This window comes from Aptenodytes patagonicus, chromosome 2, assembly GCF_965638725.1.
Source record: "Aptenodytes patagonicus chromosome 2, bAptPat1.pri.cur, whole genome shotgun sequence".
In the NCBI taxonomy this organism is placed as follows: Eukaryota; Metazoa; Chordata; class Aves; order Sphenisciformes; family Spheniscidae; genus Aptenodytes; species Aptenodytes patagonicus.
In genome coordinates, this window is record NC_134950.1 from 148,256,261 (window position 1) to 148,273,826 (window position 17,566).

The following is a 17,566-nucleotide window of genomic DNA, read 5'->3' on the forward strand; positions in this document are numbered from 1 at the left end:
TTTTTTTTTTTTTTAAAAAAAAAAACATTTGTACAACTGCGACTTTCACTGAACTCGGATCAAGCTGTTGGGTCACTCATGAGCTATGACCTAACTATTTTAGTTGCTGTTGCAGGTAAAAAGTATTGGAAAAATTGCACAGGATAGTACAGTATTACTAATAACAGTGAAATGCTTTGAAACATCCTCTGATTCACAAATGGGGGAATCAAGCAGAACTCAGTTTTAAGATGAGGTCAATCAGATTCAAGAACAGCTCACATGGCACCTGCTATAGAGATGACAATCCAGTCTGTTCCAGTCCCATACTCCTACACTTTCATCAGGCTCACAATTCATATTCAAAACCACATTCCAAACATATTTAGGTCAAACACAGAAGTTAACATATTGCTGCACTTCATTACCTCTCTCCGTCTACAAAGAGTTGTGGACACACCACCTGTAATTTCTGTAGTAATATGTTCGCAGATCGGATGGCAGAAGGGCTCTTTGGTATGATCCACAATATAACACTAAGGAATTTCACCTAGTCCCCACTTCTTTTTTGCATACAAGCACAAAGTGCAACCATGCAGACCAAGCTACTCATTCTGAAAACAACATGCAATCATTTTGCACACCAAATAGGAGAAATTAGACAGCCTCCTTTTACTTTCAGCTAGCAAATATTTGCTTTCCATGTTCTGCAGTTAATCATCCTGCTCCAGGCTGAAAGCAAAGGAGACAAGATAAGACCTATTAGACCAAAGAAGCGTAGGGAAAAAAGTTAAAAAATAAAAAAACCCACAGTAATCCAAAAATCAAGTACAGGCTATTGCTGGTGCTTATAATAGCTTTCAGAAAGTCAAATAAACACAGATTACTAGCAAGGAAATCTGAAGTTTATGTAATACACAAAATCTTGAGACTATTACTGAAAGTTATGAAGTGCTCCAAAGACTACAAATGGCCCCCAAGGAAATAATTCTAAAATAATAATAATAAAAAATTAACCAGAAATCACAAATCGCATTTATTCTGGCATAAGACCTGTATATTTCTTGGAATTAAATATCTGTCTTTTTATTAAAAACATCCATGTCTGTTCATGCTGGGTTTGAAACATGAACAGAAGACATTTGCTAGATTAACACCCTTGCTATCATGTTTTAACTCTTTAAAGAATCACACAATAAAAAGTTAGCATCTGAGTCTTATCAGTTCACAATGCAGTCCAAATTTTTTTTCATTAAAAAATATTAACTTTATTCCTCACTCATAATATAAAACAAGACAGAAAGTAAAGAGTTAAAGTTGTTTGGCAGCTGTTACTTAAAACTCCTTTGGGTTTTATAATTTGCAGAGCATGTCAGTTCCTCCACCCTGGAACTTTTTTAAAACACCCAAGCAGAGGAATGTCACAGCACGATCATCTGCCATCAGTACAATAGTCAGAGATACGACACAGCAGAGGACCTCCTCCTCCTCCAAATCTGTCACTTGTAATAAATTACAGTGTAGCCAGCAGCTGAGTGAGACCAGACAGATAAATCAAAATTAAAAGAGTATGTAGAATCGGATATGACCTATATAGAAGTGATGGGTAAGGCTGAAGAGAGCAGTATTTCTTAGAGGGAGAGGATATGCAGAGAGGAGGGACAGGGACAGAGCCAAATGGCACTCTACAGTGAAAGGGACAAACAAGACCATAAAACCTTGAGCACTGTTATTAAAAAGGAGCAGTTTGAGGCAGTATTCAAGCACACAACACACCAGTTTCTTGTTAAAGGTGCTTAGAAAGTAAAGACCAATGTATAGCACTAAAACCCAGCCACAGTGAAATCAGATCAGAGACGAGGTCAGCATTACAAGAGCTGAAGGGCAAGCGCCACATAGCAACCAGAGACTGTCTTTGAAGAGAATACCTAAGACAGAAGCTTTTGCACAATTGAGTAAGAAAGAAATGCTTGTGTTTATAATTCTTCAAATAAATGACCTTTTTCCCCATAAGCTCCTCTTTTCTGCACGTATGGAGAAAGGCTATTCCATCATACAAACATCATGTATCACCACATCAAGCCCCTATATCTGGGCAATACAAACCCCCTTAAAGCAGAGAAACCCAAAGCAGATAGAGAAGCTAACATTTAAAGATAGATAAACTGCTACTGCATCATTTCATAACCTTGCACTAAATTTACTTCCTCTAAAAGTATCCACTTCCACCAACCCCAAGCTGTCAGCAAGAACTAATGAACAGTAAACTACCCACCAGCTCCTACCCAGTATTGCAGGATAGTAGTTCTGAAGCAGTCCTGAACACATCAGTCTTTGGCAAATAATGGTGGGCACATTTTTCTCTTACCAGTTTAGAACAAGCAGCCAAAGCCAGTAAGACACAGATGGGTACCTTTCATGTATCTGCTTCTATTTTGTTTACCTCTTCCAACTACTTGCATTTTTGTATGAACTTCTTTTCCTCTGTTTCTACCTTATTTGCCTTGCCCTACTGCACAGCTTACAGCATTAGAAGGGGTCACAAAGCAGAACTTCTGCTATTTAGCTCCCTGGCAATGGAAAAAGGAAAAAAAATGCAACAACTTGACAGGTTACAGCCCAGCAGAACCCCAGCCACAAGCTGGGGTCCTCATGCACTACTGCTATTTGCAGATATATAATAGCCAAGTAAGAAGTTACAGCAGTGGTAGGCAGTGCAAGCCCAGCATCTGCCTCCTGCAAGTACTGAGAGCAAAACAATGAGACATTTGTTCCAAGCTCATGCAGCAAGGCAAAAACAACTGCACAGCAGCCACCGTTCTTCTGAACGGAAGCCAATAAGATGATTGTTTTTTTCATTTCCCCCCAACGAGTTCACAAAGTGTTCATAAGAATCATCCTTTTCTTTTAATTATTGCACAGATCCATATGATCTGGATGCAGAGTTACTCAAAAAGAAGCAGCAGTGGGGCTGGGATGAGTGTGAAGAACATGAGCACAGCCTGCTCGCTGCTGTATGTTCTGCCACACCAGCCCATGCTGAAGAAGCTGCAGTTTAGGATCCTCAGTTGGCAGAAAGCCAACACAACAGACTTAAGTCTGGACGCAATGTGTCAAAAAGAATACAAAGGACCGGCCAACACCACAACAGTTAGTAGCCATGAGATGCTGCCATGGCTGTCAAGCTAACCAAGCTTCCCTCAAGTAGGAAAAGCACACACAAACACGCTGTTCTAGCTACAGCCCCTTCTATGCACATCCCTGCATGGTAGTAAAGGCCAGCGAAATGCCTTATTCCACCTACACATTCAGCATCTCTCTTAAGGAACCACTGAGCAAACAAATCCTTATCAATCACTTCTGATGGGGATTAAGAATCTGGGAGAAGAACAAGACACATGGATGAGAGTATTTCAGAAGCTGAAATGCAGCTGTATTTCAAGCAACTGGAAGGACAGGTTGAAACATTGCCAAGTTGTCAAGGACAACTGACTCATGAGTAAACACCCAGGTAATACAACTTTTATAATGCACAGTTGGAAACACTGGTCAGAGGCAAGTTCAGGTGAATCTGACAAAGCATAAAATGTCTCCAGAATTGCCACGAATTGTTTCTGGACAGCCTCCAGAAGCAAGAATCAAGAAACAACTAAGTAAGTCTTAGCACAACTCCCTGATGAACTATGCATCTTTTTCATGCTTTGTGCTCCTTGCTCTGAGGGAACCATAGCAGCATGCTGAGGAGGACACATGTTCATCTCCTCTGAAAGTCAAGGTGGTCACAACTGTGTGAAGAAGTCACTGGCCACTCCACCAAGGCCAATTTCTACACCACAGCTGCTGGCAACAGAAGTCCTCTTGTCAAAAGTGACAAGTGTGGCAGAAGATTCAGCCACCAGACATATTCTAAAAAGATGAATCAGTGTTTACAAACTGTACAAAGAGATCAATGTAGAAGACACATTATGTTACCTAAATATGCATAATTTTATTCGATACTTTATATTTCTGATAAAGAAAAACGACAGCATGTCAGTTCCAAACAGGTACACCGAGAGTACAGGAGTAGTTAGAAATCAAGGACCTACTATCACTACCAAAGAGAAGAACCTACTAGTATTGATTTTCAGTAGCATAACTTGCAGCATAAGACATTATTCTTTCACTTTTACCTATATTAAAATATCCACAAAATTCCCATTCTCTTGTTAGAAGGTATTATGGCTTTAATTGAATGTCTTACCTTACATAGGGGTAATATAATCTCGGAAGTATGTGGTTTTTTTTTCCCCCCCTTTGGTTACAAAGCACCAATACAGAATCACACAGGCTCTAGCATAAAGCACCACTGAGTTGGGAAGAAGAAATAGAAATACATGGAATTCACTGGTTCTGGGTAAACACATTTGATTCAACATCTGGCCAGTTTTTAGGGTATCTTAACCACCTCTGGAACCCTACTAATCTTAATACAGATAAAAAGATATAAAGCAGGTCAGGTCTCCATTTTAATGCTAAGCATATTTGTGTTTTTAGAAAGAATAATTTTTAATAGTATCGAAGGCACTATCACAGACTAAAAGTTGAATTGTCTTGCGCTACTAGAATGAGAGAAAAAAATTCTAAGCAATATAGGTTTACATAAAAGATTTAAGAGTCTAATATTAAAATCCGCTTTTTCTGAGAAAGTTGGAAGTTTGTAAGAACTCCTGATAATAGTATGCAAATGAAAACTGCAGGAAAAAAAAGACCAGAAGCCAGTGATGCTTAATTAGAGGCCTCAGATTGTTTAAAAATCTTGAACAAGGAAGTACACATACTCATACACTCAATTAATTCACATGCCTTCTACCTGCTAGCAAGGGTTTATTTCAAATCTATTGCCATGAACAAGAAAGAACAAATACATCTGTATACGTTTGCAAGCCAAAGCTGCTTTGAACAAAGCAAGTGAGCAGAAAAGACGACGCAACTCCTGGTGTTATTGAAATAGCCACAGCAATCCAAGAACAAAATTGAAGCCAAGTATCCTGGATAACACATTAATTTCATAGAATAATGACCATTTACAAAGGACAATCACTCTAAGTTGTTCAAAGTACAGACTATCATGCCATGAACACATAACTGAAAATGGTGGAAAATGCATTACAGTTTTACTACTGTGAGGTAAGCTTTGATTCATACCATATGGACTTACAAGACAAGCATGTGTGCAGGTCTGCACATGTGTGGAAGAACACTGAGGTCTCCAACCCACAACTGTATCCATCCCAGTTTTCTAGCAGAAGTAAGGAGAAGACAGGAGGATTCCAGTAAACACTAAATTCAAAGTTTTTCAGAGTCATTCAGGAAAGCTAATCATACTGACTCACTATTTATGTCTCAGAAACCTGGTAATTAACACAAACTGAAATAAATTAAGGTGTGAAGATAATACCTACTATCAATATAATACCTAGTTAGGTTTGTATTTGTTCTCCTCTTTACAAGGCCTAAAAAAACCCCCTTAAAACCCAACAAAACCAATCATACTAGTATCTGAATAATTCATGACAAGGAAAGGGATCAATGGACATAACATTAAGTTCTTTTCTTCTCCCATATTCTGTTTAACATGGTATAAAACATACAATATTTTTATTCTCCCTCAGGCAAAGAGGTCCAGTGAATGCAACACATGGCTACCTCAAAATCATGGGTCATCAGTCTGGGTTTAAAATAAAAAAAGCTAAGCCAAATATTATACTAGGAGCACAGAGAACATTATTTACAAGTTCAAGTAACAGTGAGGCAGTGAAATTTCTGCCCCACGTCAGCATCATGGTCAGGAAACACTGCTGTGCATTTGCTCTTCCTCCAATTCAATATATACCTTCTTGGAAATGGTAAAATCACCACAGTTTTGTAAGGCACAGGCACGCAGATTAAATAATACCTGGATTGAAGAAACACCTGAGGGAGTTTGGCCATAAGAATTTGAGCTTTAATATTTTCCAGCATGCTATTAGGCTAGCGGTAAGGGAAGATGGCACTTGATCATTCTGAGCAGCTGATGCAAGACTTAATACTTGAATGCATCGGATATTAAAAAGCATCATTGTTTATGTGCAATCATCCATAGTAAACAAAGATTCTCTACTGCTCTGAAGGAATCTACAGGGCTATCACTTATAAATAAGAGTTTGATCTTGAAAGCTTACATACACTCTGTTTTGATTTTTCTTCACCACAGAAGAAGTTATGAAAGTATGGAGTATTCACTTAAAAGCATGCATTAACTTGCACATGAGAATAACCATTACCTTTCTCAGACACCACCACAAAAACTGCTCTACTGTTACCTAGCCCCTCACCCCTCAAAACCCAAGGATTTTTTCTGTGCAGAAAGTTAGCTTGTGACATGACACTGCTTCGATCCACTTTCTAATGACAACATCTGCTGAGAAGGCTCACTCAGCTCTTTTGGCAGCAATAGTAAACTATGCTTTAAAAAAAAAATGTTACTGAAAGATTAACTACACACCCACAGGTAAAATTACTAATTAAAACAAGATCTCCAGCAAGATTTTGAACATAGCTAAAGAGTGCCAAGTAGTTTTTGCTGAGGTAAAACTTCACTGAGCAGATAGATACTCATAAGGACTTCCTTCTTTAGATCAGTTATCTAATCAAATGTCTGGAAAAACTAATAGTTTTCAACAAGAATTTTAGTACATCAGGTTCTCTTCCTTCAACAACTGATTTTTAAAGTACTTTTACTAGTTTAATATTCCAAAGCCTGCTGAAGTTATAACTCAATAGCTTGCAGCAATAAGTAAACTTGAAATTCATCCCATTAGAAGCTCTTGCTCCTACTGCTTCAGGCTGCTTGAAGTGAATGTATTTTAATTTTCACATAGACTGCTAACAACAATATTTACATCAAGTAAGTTTAGTGCCATAGTTCCCTCTAAAAAGGTTTAACTAGCAGCATACTAAAGAATGAAATAACTATCCTGTAAGACCAAAGGACATTTTAACTTTTGAAGAAAACAAGCTTCTTCATATTAAAGTTTTAACAGTAGGGAAAAAAGTGACAGTCCGCACACACAGGCACTCCGCAAAACAATGAAAATACAGCCCTCATTTCAAACATCTGCGTTCCTGGCTCCCGTAATCATGAACCTAGAGACTGGCTCAAACTTAAGTTATTTGCCAGGACTGCAACTGCAGCACCACACGCTGAAATAAGCTGAGTTGCAAGAATACTCTGGGTATTAGCAGTAAAGCTAAAAGAGCAAGTATATTGCTGTGCTTCACTGCGTCTGTCAACATTATTACCACAAGTAGCTTTTTAAACTACTGTAATATTTGTCCAGGTCAGCATGCTACTCAGCAGGTTTCAGAACTTGCCAGGAGCACAATTCAGAGGGAAGCGAACAGAGCAACTGTTGCTCCCATCTTGAGCTGATGCCACCCATTCTGCAAACATAATGCAGCGCCTGGAGAAGTTTATCGCCCTGCTGCCCAGTGGCGTGTTCCCACCCTTGTCCACCTCACCCCCTGCAGACCATCAGTCCTGCCTCCAGAGCTCCTGGACCCATTTATTTCCCTAGCAATGCTTGCCCAACTCAAACAGAAACAAGAAACGGCCATGAACACTCCCCAGCAGGCTTTCCTGCCGGTCTGCAGCAAAACCACTCCAAGCCTTTCAAGATACAAGAGGGCCAACACAGGGACAGAAGGAGGAAGAGTAGGATAAGGAGTGAAAACTTCTAATCTCTCAGCAGACACCCTGATCTAGGAGATGTCAATGCAGAAGTGCAGTAACTAAGGAAAGCAAGGCAATTATCTGGAGGAAAGTGGGAATCGCTCTGGCTGACAGACAGTTCAGAGAGGAGTGACCAGTATCAGGCATCATGCGTTAATTATGCCAAATCGTACATTCACAGTTAGCTGACAAAAGTTACCCTACCAGAATGCTATGCTAAGTGCCCAGAACTGCCCTCCACATTTCTTCAGCGTTTAAACCAGCCAAAGTGCATCATTTCCTCTCAAGCCATTTGGGACATCCGGAGCGCAGAGAAAAGATGACTCAGGTACTAACCCACCCGTTACCCTGCAACTGGGAGAAACACTCATGAGCACTACATCTCACAGTTCACCTGAGCTGAAACTGTGGATGAAGCTCTGTTTAAACTACCATGCAGGGTACAGACTGGAGTATCTGAGGCAGGGACAAAAACCTGTCCTGATGGAGACAGAGATGGTCACAGCTGAAAGCTTCTCAAGTCATCTGCCAGTATGGTCTGCCAGTATTCACTGCTCTAATGCAGTTTTTTTTGTCTACTGTAGGCAAATTCTTTATGCTTTTTCTTTGAGCAATGGGGTGGTATCACATTTGCAGACAATAGCCATCTCCTTTGAGCAGTAACTTTTAAAACAGTTAACTTGCTAAATGTTGTGCCCTACATCTTATGTTACATTCCACAAACAATTTAATCCTGCATCAACTGGCACTGCTGCCATGAAGTCCTTGTTTTCCCTTATCAGCTCCTCTCAGACCTTTCCTCTGCATTTTTGTAATTCCCAATTAATCCAACCAGGGAAGTGATCCAGGTGAAGACTGAACTGGTGCATACAGGAGTTTTCAGTTGGATAACTTCCTCAATCTGGTTTGCCACATTGCTACACAAATGCCAGTAAGAGAAAACAGACAAAGGTGAGAGTAACAATGCAGCTTAATCCAGAATAAATCAACTCTTGGGAATACAAAGCTAGTTAAAAACATGGAAAAAACATGTAGACAAGCCCAAACAACTCTACAAGCCTCCTTACTTGTTTCTAAACCTTTCTTTTTGTTTATTTACTCTTGGGAGTGAAACACTTAGGCTCATAAGCATAATGCTGAAAAGACAAATGGTTTAGAAATGTAACTAGACAATAACTCTCGTTTGAGTCTTGAGAAATGCAAGATAACCCAGCCAGGTAATCCAAGAGTGTGTGTTCTTTCACATAGCTTATTACATGGTATATATTCAGTAGCTCTAAGGATGAGCCAGAGGGCAACACCGTGCTGATGGAACTTCCAGTTACAGTATCTGAGGGAGGATTCATCTGACTAAATGGCAGTACACAGTGTTGTCTAGGCTGCCATGCTAGTCAGTGGAGATCCACACAGCCCCATTCATCTGACCAGTTGTGCTTACTCTAAGTGACAGGAATGACACTCGGCTCCATTAGCTTCATGTCTGTAAAAGGACCGTGGATGACTAGCTAAGATGTAGCCACTTGCAGACCGCAGACACCCGAGTTAGGCAAGATGCCTCCTACCCTGGATGACAATTGCATATCCCTCGCATGAAAAGTCTTACATTCATGTATCAAGTACAGACTGAGAGATGAGATGTTTGGATCTTAATCCTTCACTTTGCACAACTGTTCATGGTATGATGGAGAGCAAGAGGGCTGGACAAAACTACTGATACATTAATTTCCCCCCAGCAGCAGTCCAAATACAGCATTTACCTTAATTTGTTGCTGCTTTATTATCAAGCAAGTCTCACAACATCATTTGAGAAATACTTGTTGCTCTATTAGTATATGCCCTTGCTTATAAAGGATGAAAGACCCAATTTTTTCAGTAATGACAATCACAAAGGTGGGATGAAACAAGAGGGAGCTCCCAACACTGCTATCACCTCTGTTAATTACTGCACAAAGAAGAAAGGCCTCTGTTTTCTTTAACAAAGCAGGAGTACCTTATGCCTCTACCTCTTATTTATCTCAGCATTTACTGACTGTCAAGGTAAGCTCCCCTTTACTGTTAAACACTGCTATTGTATTACTCACACCTACCACACAGTACAGTAGTTCTCAGCACTTTTGCAGCTAGAACTTAAGAAAACTGGAAGCATTTTGCACCTTATTGGATTCAGCTCCTTTGTTGTCCCCAAGCCAAAAGGATGCGGCTACTTCCTTCCCCTTGGCTTCCCCCTGCGCTCCATTTCCTCCCTGCTAACTGCAGTTGTGGCTGCGTCTCCTCAAAGCCTGGTTCCCACAGGGCAGAGAGGCTGAGGGTGGCCCCTACAAGAGTCACACCGAGTCCAGCAAGGCTTACGTGGGGTCCCCTCTACTGTTACGTGCTCTTGCCTCCCCATCTGAAAAACAACCATTACAGCAGCATAGAAGAGTTTTCCATGGTGCAGGTTCCTACTCACAGTGACAGGGAGGCTTCACCTCCTTGTGCATGAGGTGTACAGACAACGGATAAAGACAGGCCTTCACTCCCTAGTATGCTTCCGCAGTATGGCACAGGCAGTGACAGCTCACAGAACTGCAAAAGCCAAGAGTAGGAACAATTAAAAGATGCTTCAATGTTGAATTTCAGGGGACTTCTGTGCCCTGCCTGCAGACTACTTCTATTCAAAACATACTTTATATCCACAGCAGTTCTGTTTAAATATACCCAATCCCCCAAGTAGCTAGTGAGGGAGCCAAATTTACAGACTATACTGTACATAAATTAATTTTTCCTTCAGATCGTCTCAAGATCTGTTGCTCTTCAAGCTAGCAAAAATGTGACACAGGTATATCTGAAGCAGAACACTGGCATTTTACATGAAATGAAAGTGTAGCTCTATGTTGAAATATACTCAAATACTACTTTCAAGGGCTCAGACTCACCATTATGTCAAGTATGATTCTGTCTTAATATTTTAAAGTGAAAGATTCAATGCACTTATTAAAAGCAACAAGAAATTACAGTATGTTCATATTCTTACAGCTCTGTATTAACAAATATATACATATCTTCCCAGTTTCCAATAAAACTAAAGATGGTGTTTGTAAAAAGCATGTGTGTAATGCTTATTACCCATACACAACAAGCCAGATATTACATTAACTGAAAACTTAATGTAAACCAGCTTACAGGAAAATGTTTCTGGAATTTCTGAAGGAAAAAAAAAAAGCAGCACTGAGTTCTCTCTGGTATTTCCCAAAACAAAAATGTTTTAGTGTACATTATTAGCATGTATTACATTTAGTATTATTAAACTCATTTGTTCTAGTAAATACAACCCTTTACACAGGCTTCTTGCCTCCCTTATTTGTGCTCCCTGACAGGTAAATGGTAAAACCATTGAGACGTGTGGGAAAAGCAGAATACCGACAGTGCAGCTCTCTCAGAAGTTGCCTTTCTTCCTATCTAAAGGCAGAACTGATACATACTGGAGCAAAGGGAAATTAATATTACAAAAAACGCAGCTTGCATAAGGTAATCCGTGTATAAGGTAACAGAAATACTGAAAGTGCACACTTTGAATTCAAGTTGCAGGTATTTTAAAGAGATTTAGTTTGCCTTTGGCTGACTGGAAACATAACTATCTCCCTAAATTATAAGCTCAAGGTACGTGACACAACTGTATCGATCAAAAGTCCTAGAGTAATTTGAGATATGTGGAAAAGAAGCATCATTCCCAACCATACTGCTATCCAACAGCCAAACTTCAAGCAGTGTTGTTAAGAAATGCCATTAAAGCTGAACCACCAAGCTGCCAGGTACTGTGCATACTTAAACTGACATGACCTATACATTGAGTTTCCTTGCCATGCATTTTCCTCTCAGTTTTCTTCACGCACCAAGACTGTGGTTAGTCATTGCCCACAGAAGACGAGTAAAAAACTAAATGGCAGTTTGTACTAACAGGAGGCAAAGTGACATTTCTGCTCCTCCAAAACCATTGGAGATTTCTTAAGTTTTCCAACAAACCTAAAAGCACAATCCTTCTTCCTCCTCTGCACACAAATACATATACCTAGGCTTCTGTCAAATTAACAAACATATGGTAAAATTTCATTTCATTGCTACCAGAAACCTCTCCTGTAGAGAGGGGACTGCTATTTGAAACCATTCACTTGGCCAGAAGTTGGCACAGAAAGCAGCTGTCCCTAAAAATGTCATGAACCAGGTTCTAGTCTCAAGCAGTAAGAGGTGTCAAGTGTGAGTGTAAAGAAAAAAAAAGACAAGAGAGGGGAGAGAGAAGGTTGTTTTAACCTTTGTGTTAGGTAACACATGGCAATTAACACTGTCTCAAGAGACAAGTGGACAAATGACCACAGGGAAAGCCAGCATGTGAATTTGCTGTCACTTGACAAGTGCATACACACATTATTTAAGGTAAGTTGAATCACTTTACTGCAAGGTATTACAAGCCAAAAGGGTGAACACAAGTGTTTAGCAGGAAAAGACTACAGTTTTAAACCCTCAGCTCACCTAGGTAACTTGTTCATCTGACTGAGAGAAATCAGTTACTAGCATTTGCAGGCATTAGTAGTTTCAAGGTAAACATGAAAAAAATAATAAATGCTTACCTGGATCTGATAACTGATAAAACCAATTAATATCTCATCCTCATTAAGATTTTACAATACTATCTAATAGTAAGTAAACAATTTGCTCCTCCACTAAAATAAAACACCATCTTTTGTACTGCTTTAGAGCAATTTAGCTTCTACTCTTATGAGTCCATTTGTGGTCTCAATGAGATGAATGTTTGTATTTGAAGGTCATTAGTAATTTGCAGCTGATTGAGAAGAGATAGTACAGCAGTGCAAGATGAAAAAGACTTTATTTCTGCATCATCTAAACTTTATCATCATGGCTATAACTGCAAGCTTGGGATAACTGGCTTTAAAAAAGCCAAGAACTTGAGGGTCCCCTCACAGCTGTTACTGTGCTGTCCAGAAAAGAAGCCTTTACAAAATGTCCAGCTGAAATGGTTGTGAAATTCGCTTTCACAATGTCAACTAATGTAATGGCTGTTTGCAGGCAGACAGGCAATGCCAAACAGCAGCAGTCAAGCATCAAGCCTCCTGTCCTCCATGCACACAGAGGGAGAAGATACTGCGGATTCTGACTAAGTAGCAACAGCTGAACTTTTATTCACTCACCCTCATACTAGGAAAAAAAAGTATCTGCCTGATCTCATTCTGGGATTATGAAGGTGGGATATCCTGAGCATATTCATCTACTAGTAGACTAGTCCTTGAACTGGGTGCTATTTATTACTCAATTATTATTTTATTATTCATAACTTCTTCATTTTGAACAACTAATGAAATACGAAGACCAATGAAGACATGAATTAAAACCAATACCCACTGCAGCAGACAAAAGTCATACTGGATGTCTGCACTACAACACAATATTCTAGGATTTCTCTTAAAAGAGCCTCCCTAGCATCTACAAATGAATCATCCTCATCTTCTACTGCGAAGCAAAGTTTACAGGCGACAAAGAAATGTAACCGCTTCTAAAATGACACTGATTCTGCTTACATTCTCCCTGGGTTAGTGTTACCTCTTCACATAACTCTTAAATTCCTATTTGCCAAGGGTCCCTAAGTTTAAAAAGGGATCTGTTCATATGAAGAAAACTCACCGTGTATTTTGTCTGTACTCGGACAAATCACCAATTCCCAATAGGAATGCAACTTAAGGGTTGGTTTGTTTTTTTGTTTTAATTAAAATTTCTACACATTTCAGCATTCAAACCAATTTTAAGTTCTGGAATACCTGATAGAACAATTAAAAAACAATCAAACACACACCACCAAAACCCCTCAAAACCATAATTTAGTCCTCATCTGAAACACTTGTCAGGTTTTAAGTATTTGAGAGAAGTTAAAGAGGTAAAGCCTTACCAATCCTAAAGCATACCTTCATGGACTTCTAACCACCACACTGCTGGGGCTCTAAGCATCAACACTGACAAAAATGAACAACTCATCTGTGTGGATTTTAACATATTGAAGAAAATAAGTTACTGAAACTTAGAGGGTACCTCCATGACCTTCAGAGGCCACAACAGATCTGCATAATGAATCAAATAAGGTAACATCGTGCCAAAGTCATCCAATTTTCTAAATAGGGCGCTAAATGCAGAGCTTAATTACCAATACTTTCCATATTCACGAATTATGTAATCAGTCTGGCCAAGCAGAATTTGAATCTGGGCCTGTCTGAACGTACAGCTGAGAGCAGCGAAAGAGAGAAATGCTTGATGCAGAGCATCACTCCTCATCCCTTCCTTAACCAGAACACTGACTACAAATCCCACCTTCAAATAGCTCCAAATCCAAGACCTGTTTATTTGGTCTGTTAACACAGGCATGAACATCTTAACTGAGTCTCATCTGATCTGTCCCACCACGAGGAGGGCTCTCCGCCCTAGTCTCTTGCAACCTGTCCAATAATAAATGCTGAAGCAGTTACTCCCTGATGGCATCCTCTGGCTTTCTTACCTCCAGCTTTATTCCAATCCCTTCGTTTTTCACTAGTCTCTTCCCAGCCACAAGGGGAAAGTCAATCACCTGCAAACATCCCTGAACTTTGGCAATGGCCCTCCACATGTACCTACAACTATCACCATGGTGCTAAAAGGGCAGGAGGGAAAAACAGTTGGTTTAGGTTTTACAACCATTTAGCACTTACTGTGCTCAGTATACAAACAAGGAATGTGCCTGGTACTAAAACTCGTTTCCCCAGAAGATGTTCACACCTGATGATTAGGAACTTATTCAAAGCTACAAGCTGGCATCACATAAAATTTCAAAAAAAGACTCATGGTAACTAGTGAGCAGAATACACTTCAATATGAGATTAGCTCTACATATTCACTTACCAATGTACATGTCCAAAGAGTAAAGATTGGGCTCGTGGACTTTGGAAAATGATGCTATCTATGAAAACTCAGATGTTCTTACACGGAAGATAAAATTAGACCGTTCTATTTAGATAGAAATGTTCTCTACTCACTGACATAGCTGCTATTACTCAAATAATCAGCTATCAGGCTTGATATGGATGTAGCAGCTATAGAGACAAGTCTTTCCACATACCATGAATTGAGCTTGACAACAGAAGACGAGATTGACAGGGCAGTTGAAAGGCACTTATTTTGCCAATTCCTTACCACTTTGATCACATCTATGGAAGGGATTTTCCATATGAAAGGGATTTTCCATATGATACAGAAATTACAATAGATTGTTATCACCTTGGTATCTGAAGTGCTAGCTTCAAGGGATGAACACAGTTCTGTTTTTCTGGCACACTTATCAATAAACTCAGTATAGTCCCAAGTTTACTGGCCTTTGACTTATAGTTTAGTACTTCTTATTCCAGAACTGCTATTGTTTTGTCCTTAAAAAAAAGGCAGAATCTGACATTACATTTGATGTCAGATTGCCTAGCGTGGTAGGTTTTGCTACGAGATACCAATACCTTTTGAACACTGTATGAGAGCACAGGCCCACCTGGATCTTACTTAGTTCACCGCAAATACAACCACAAAAGAAAGAGTTCAAAAAGGTTACTTTTAACATTTTCCTTCTTGTGGCAAGCATCGCTTACTGATTCTTACCAATATGCGAGACAGGAAAGCTTAGAGGAAACAGGACATAAGCGTACTCTTCATGTGGTCTACTTCCACCCCACCGCAGCAGGAAGGATGCTGCCAACCCATCGCCACGAAGGCTAAGCCGGCATACGATCTCTCATCTGAGATGACACATTTAGCCACTTGACAACGCACACCACAAGGCTAACACTGACCATGGGGGAGGACATTTCCTCCTAGCACGTTTCGTACCCTTAGGTAGACAAGTTTTCTGCTTCCTAACATAGCCGTGGTCCCAGCAGGAACGATGCTGCCGCAGGATCCCTGTCGGAGCCCGCTGGGAGGAGGCCGAGGGAGGGGCTGCCCTCCTGCCACCAAACGCAAGGCCGAGGGCAAGCGGGGCACGGGGGAGTGTCTCCCCCCGCCGAGTTTCCACACGGGGTGAGGACTGGAGGACAGGTGCACCTCGCCGCCGAGGGGACGCCTCACCGCGGCACCTGTGAGGATCAGGGCAGAGCAGCTCACGGCAGGACCCTGGCCCGGCCCAGGAGCTGCTCCAGGTGCCGGTGGAGCCGCCGTGGCCTCCCGAGGGGCTCGGGCGCTGCCCCGCTGCGGATTCTGCTCCCGCCCGAGCGCGGGCGGAGGGAAAGGACGACCTTGCCCGGCCGGGGAAATCTCTCCCCGGCTGCCGAGGGGCACAGCGGCCGCCCGGCGCCGTGACAGGCCCCCGCCCGGCCGGCGGGCAGCCCACCGCGCCGAACAAAAGGCCCGGCCGAGGCCCGGAAACGTCCCGGGGCGGCGGGCCGAGCCGCGCCGCCAGCCCGGGGGGCGAACCCGCAGCCCGACAGCCCCGCACGGCCGGGGGCAGGGCCTGCGGCCGCCGGTGCCCTTCAGCCTCTCACCGCCGCGTCGGGCCCTGCAGCGGGCACGGCGGGGAGGGGGGGGGGGGAACCGGGGGAGAAGGACGCAATGCAACAGCTCCGGTGGCGCTGAGAGAGGGAGGGGGCAGCACAATGAGGCCAGCAGCAGCCCCTGCCCCTTCCGTTAACAAAAGCTCCCCGGCCGCGGGGCTTGCACCCGCCTCCGCGCGGGGCTGCCTTCACCACCCCGAGCACGGGGGGGGTCTGCAGCGGGCGGCGCCCCCGCTGCGCCCCGCAGCCGACGGGCGGTGGGAGCCGGGAGAGGTCTCGCATCGCAGCCCCCCCCCCCCAAACCCCCGGCTCGGCCCCCCCCAAGTTTGCCGCCACCCGCACAATGCAGCCCCCCGCCGCCCCGGGGGCCACCGCACAAAGCGGGTCAGTCCCGCCGCCCTTCCCGCACCGACCTTGAGCCGCCTCGGGCGCCCCTAAGGTTTTGGTCACCGCCTTCCACACGTTGCAGCCCAGCAGGCAGAGGAGAAGCGCCGCCGACCTGCTCATTTCCACCCGCCGCCGCCAGCCGCCGCCAGGGAGGGAATCGCCGCCGGAGCCGCTGCCCGGAGGAGGAGGAGGAGAAAGAGCCGCATCAGGGGCTGGCCCGCTCCGCGCCTCCCTCCATGTTGCCGTGCGCTGCCCCTCCTGCTTTCTCCGCCTGCTGCATTGTCGTCCCGCCGCTGCGCCCCGGCCTCCGCGTCCCGCGCTGTCCCCGCGGGCGGGCGGCGGAGGCGGGAGGAAGGAGAGGCGGGAGCGCTCCGCGGCCCCGGCTGCCTGTCTGGTTTTATTTTTTAATTTTTCTCCCCCGTTTATTTTTTTCCCCGGTCTCCCGGCAGGGGCAGCCAGGCTCCGCCGCCCGCTCGTTAACCCTTTGCGGCACACCCTGCCCCGCGCGGCGGGCCCGGCGGGACAGCGCCCCCTGCCGGCCACGCCCAGCCCTGCCCTCCCGGCCCGCGGCGGGGCGAGGGGCCGCGGCTCCCCGGCGAGCAGCGGGGCCAGCAGCGGGGCCCGCCGGGCGGCCTTGCCGGCCCCCGCCGAGCCTCGTCGCCCCGCGAGACCGGCTGCCGCCCGGGGGCAGGCGCGTGGCCCCGGCGGGCAGCCCGCCCCCCGCCTCCGCCAGGTGCTGCCGCGCTTACCTGCCGCGGGGGGCCGGGTCGCGCCCGGCCGCGCCCGCCGCCCTCTCTCTCTGTCTCTCTCTCTCTCTCCCCCTCAACGGCTGCAAAATGGCCTCCTCGGTGGTACTGGCCCCCGCCGCGGCGGCTCGCTCGCCTTCAGCCGCAGCCCAGCGGGA

At 43.8% G+C, this 17,566-nt stretch overlaps 1 protein-coding gene across 3 annotated transcripts in view; it reads right to left on the reverse strand.

The window, feature by feature from the left end:
• FAM171A1 (family with sequence similarity 171 member A1) overlaps window positions 1–17,026 on the reverse strand; it is an 88,089-nt gene extending 71,063 nt beyond the window's left edge. For all 3 annotated transcript variants that reach the window (XM_076331611.1, XM_076331610.1, XM_076331609.1), the window contains exon 1: window positions 16,689–17,026. In XM_076331611.1, the coding sequence (XP_076187726.1) occupies window positions 16,689–16,782 (94 nt within the window). In that variant the 5' untranslated portion in view covers window positions 16,783–17,026. The remainder of the gene's footprint in view (window positions 1–16,688) is intronic.
• Window positions 17,027–17,566: the final 540 nt, after the last annotated feature.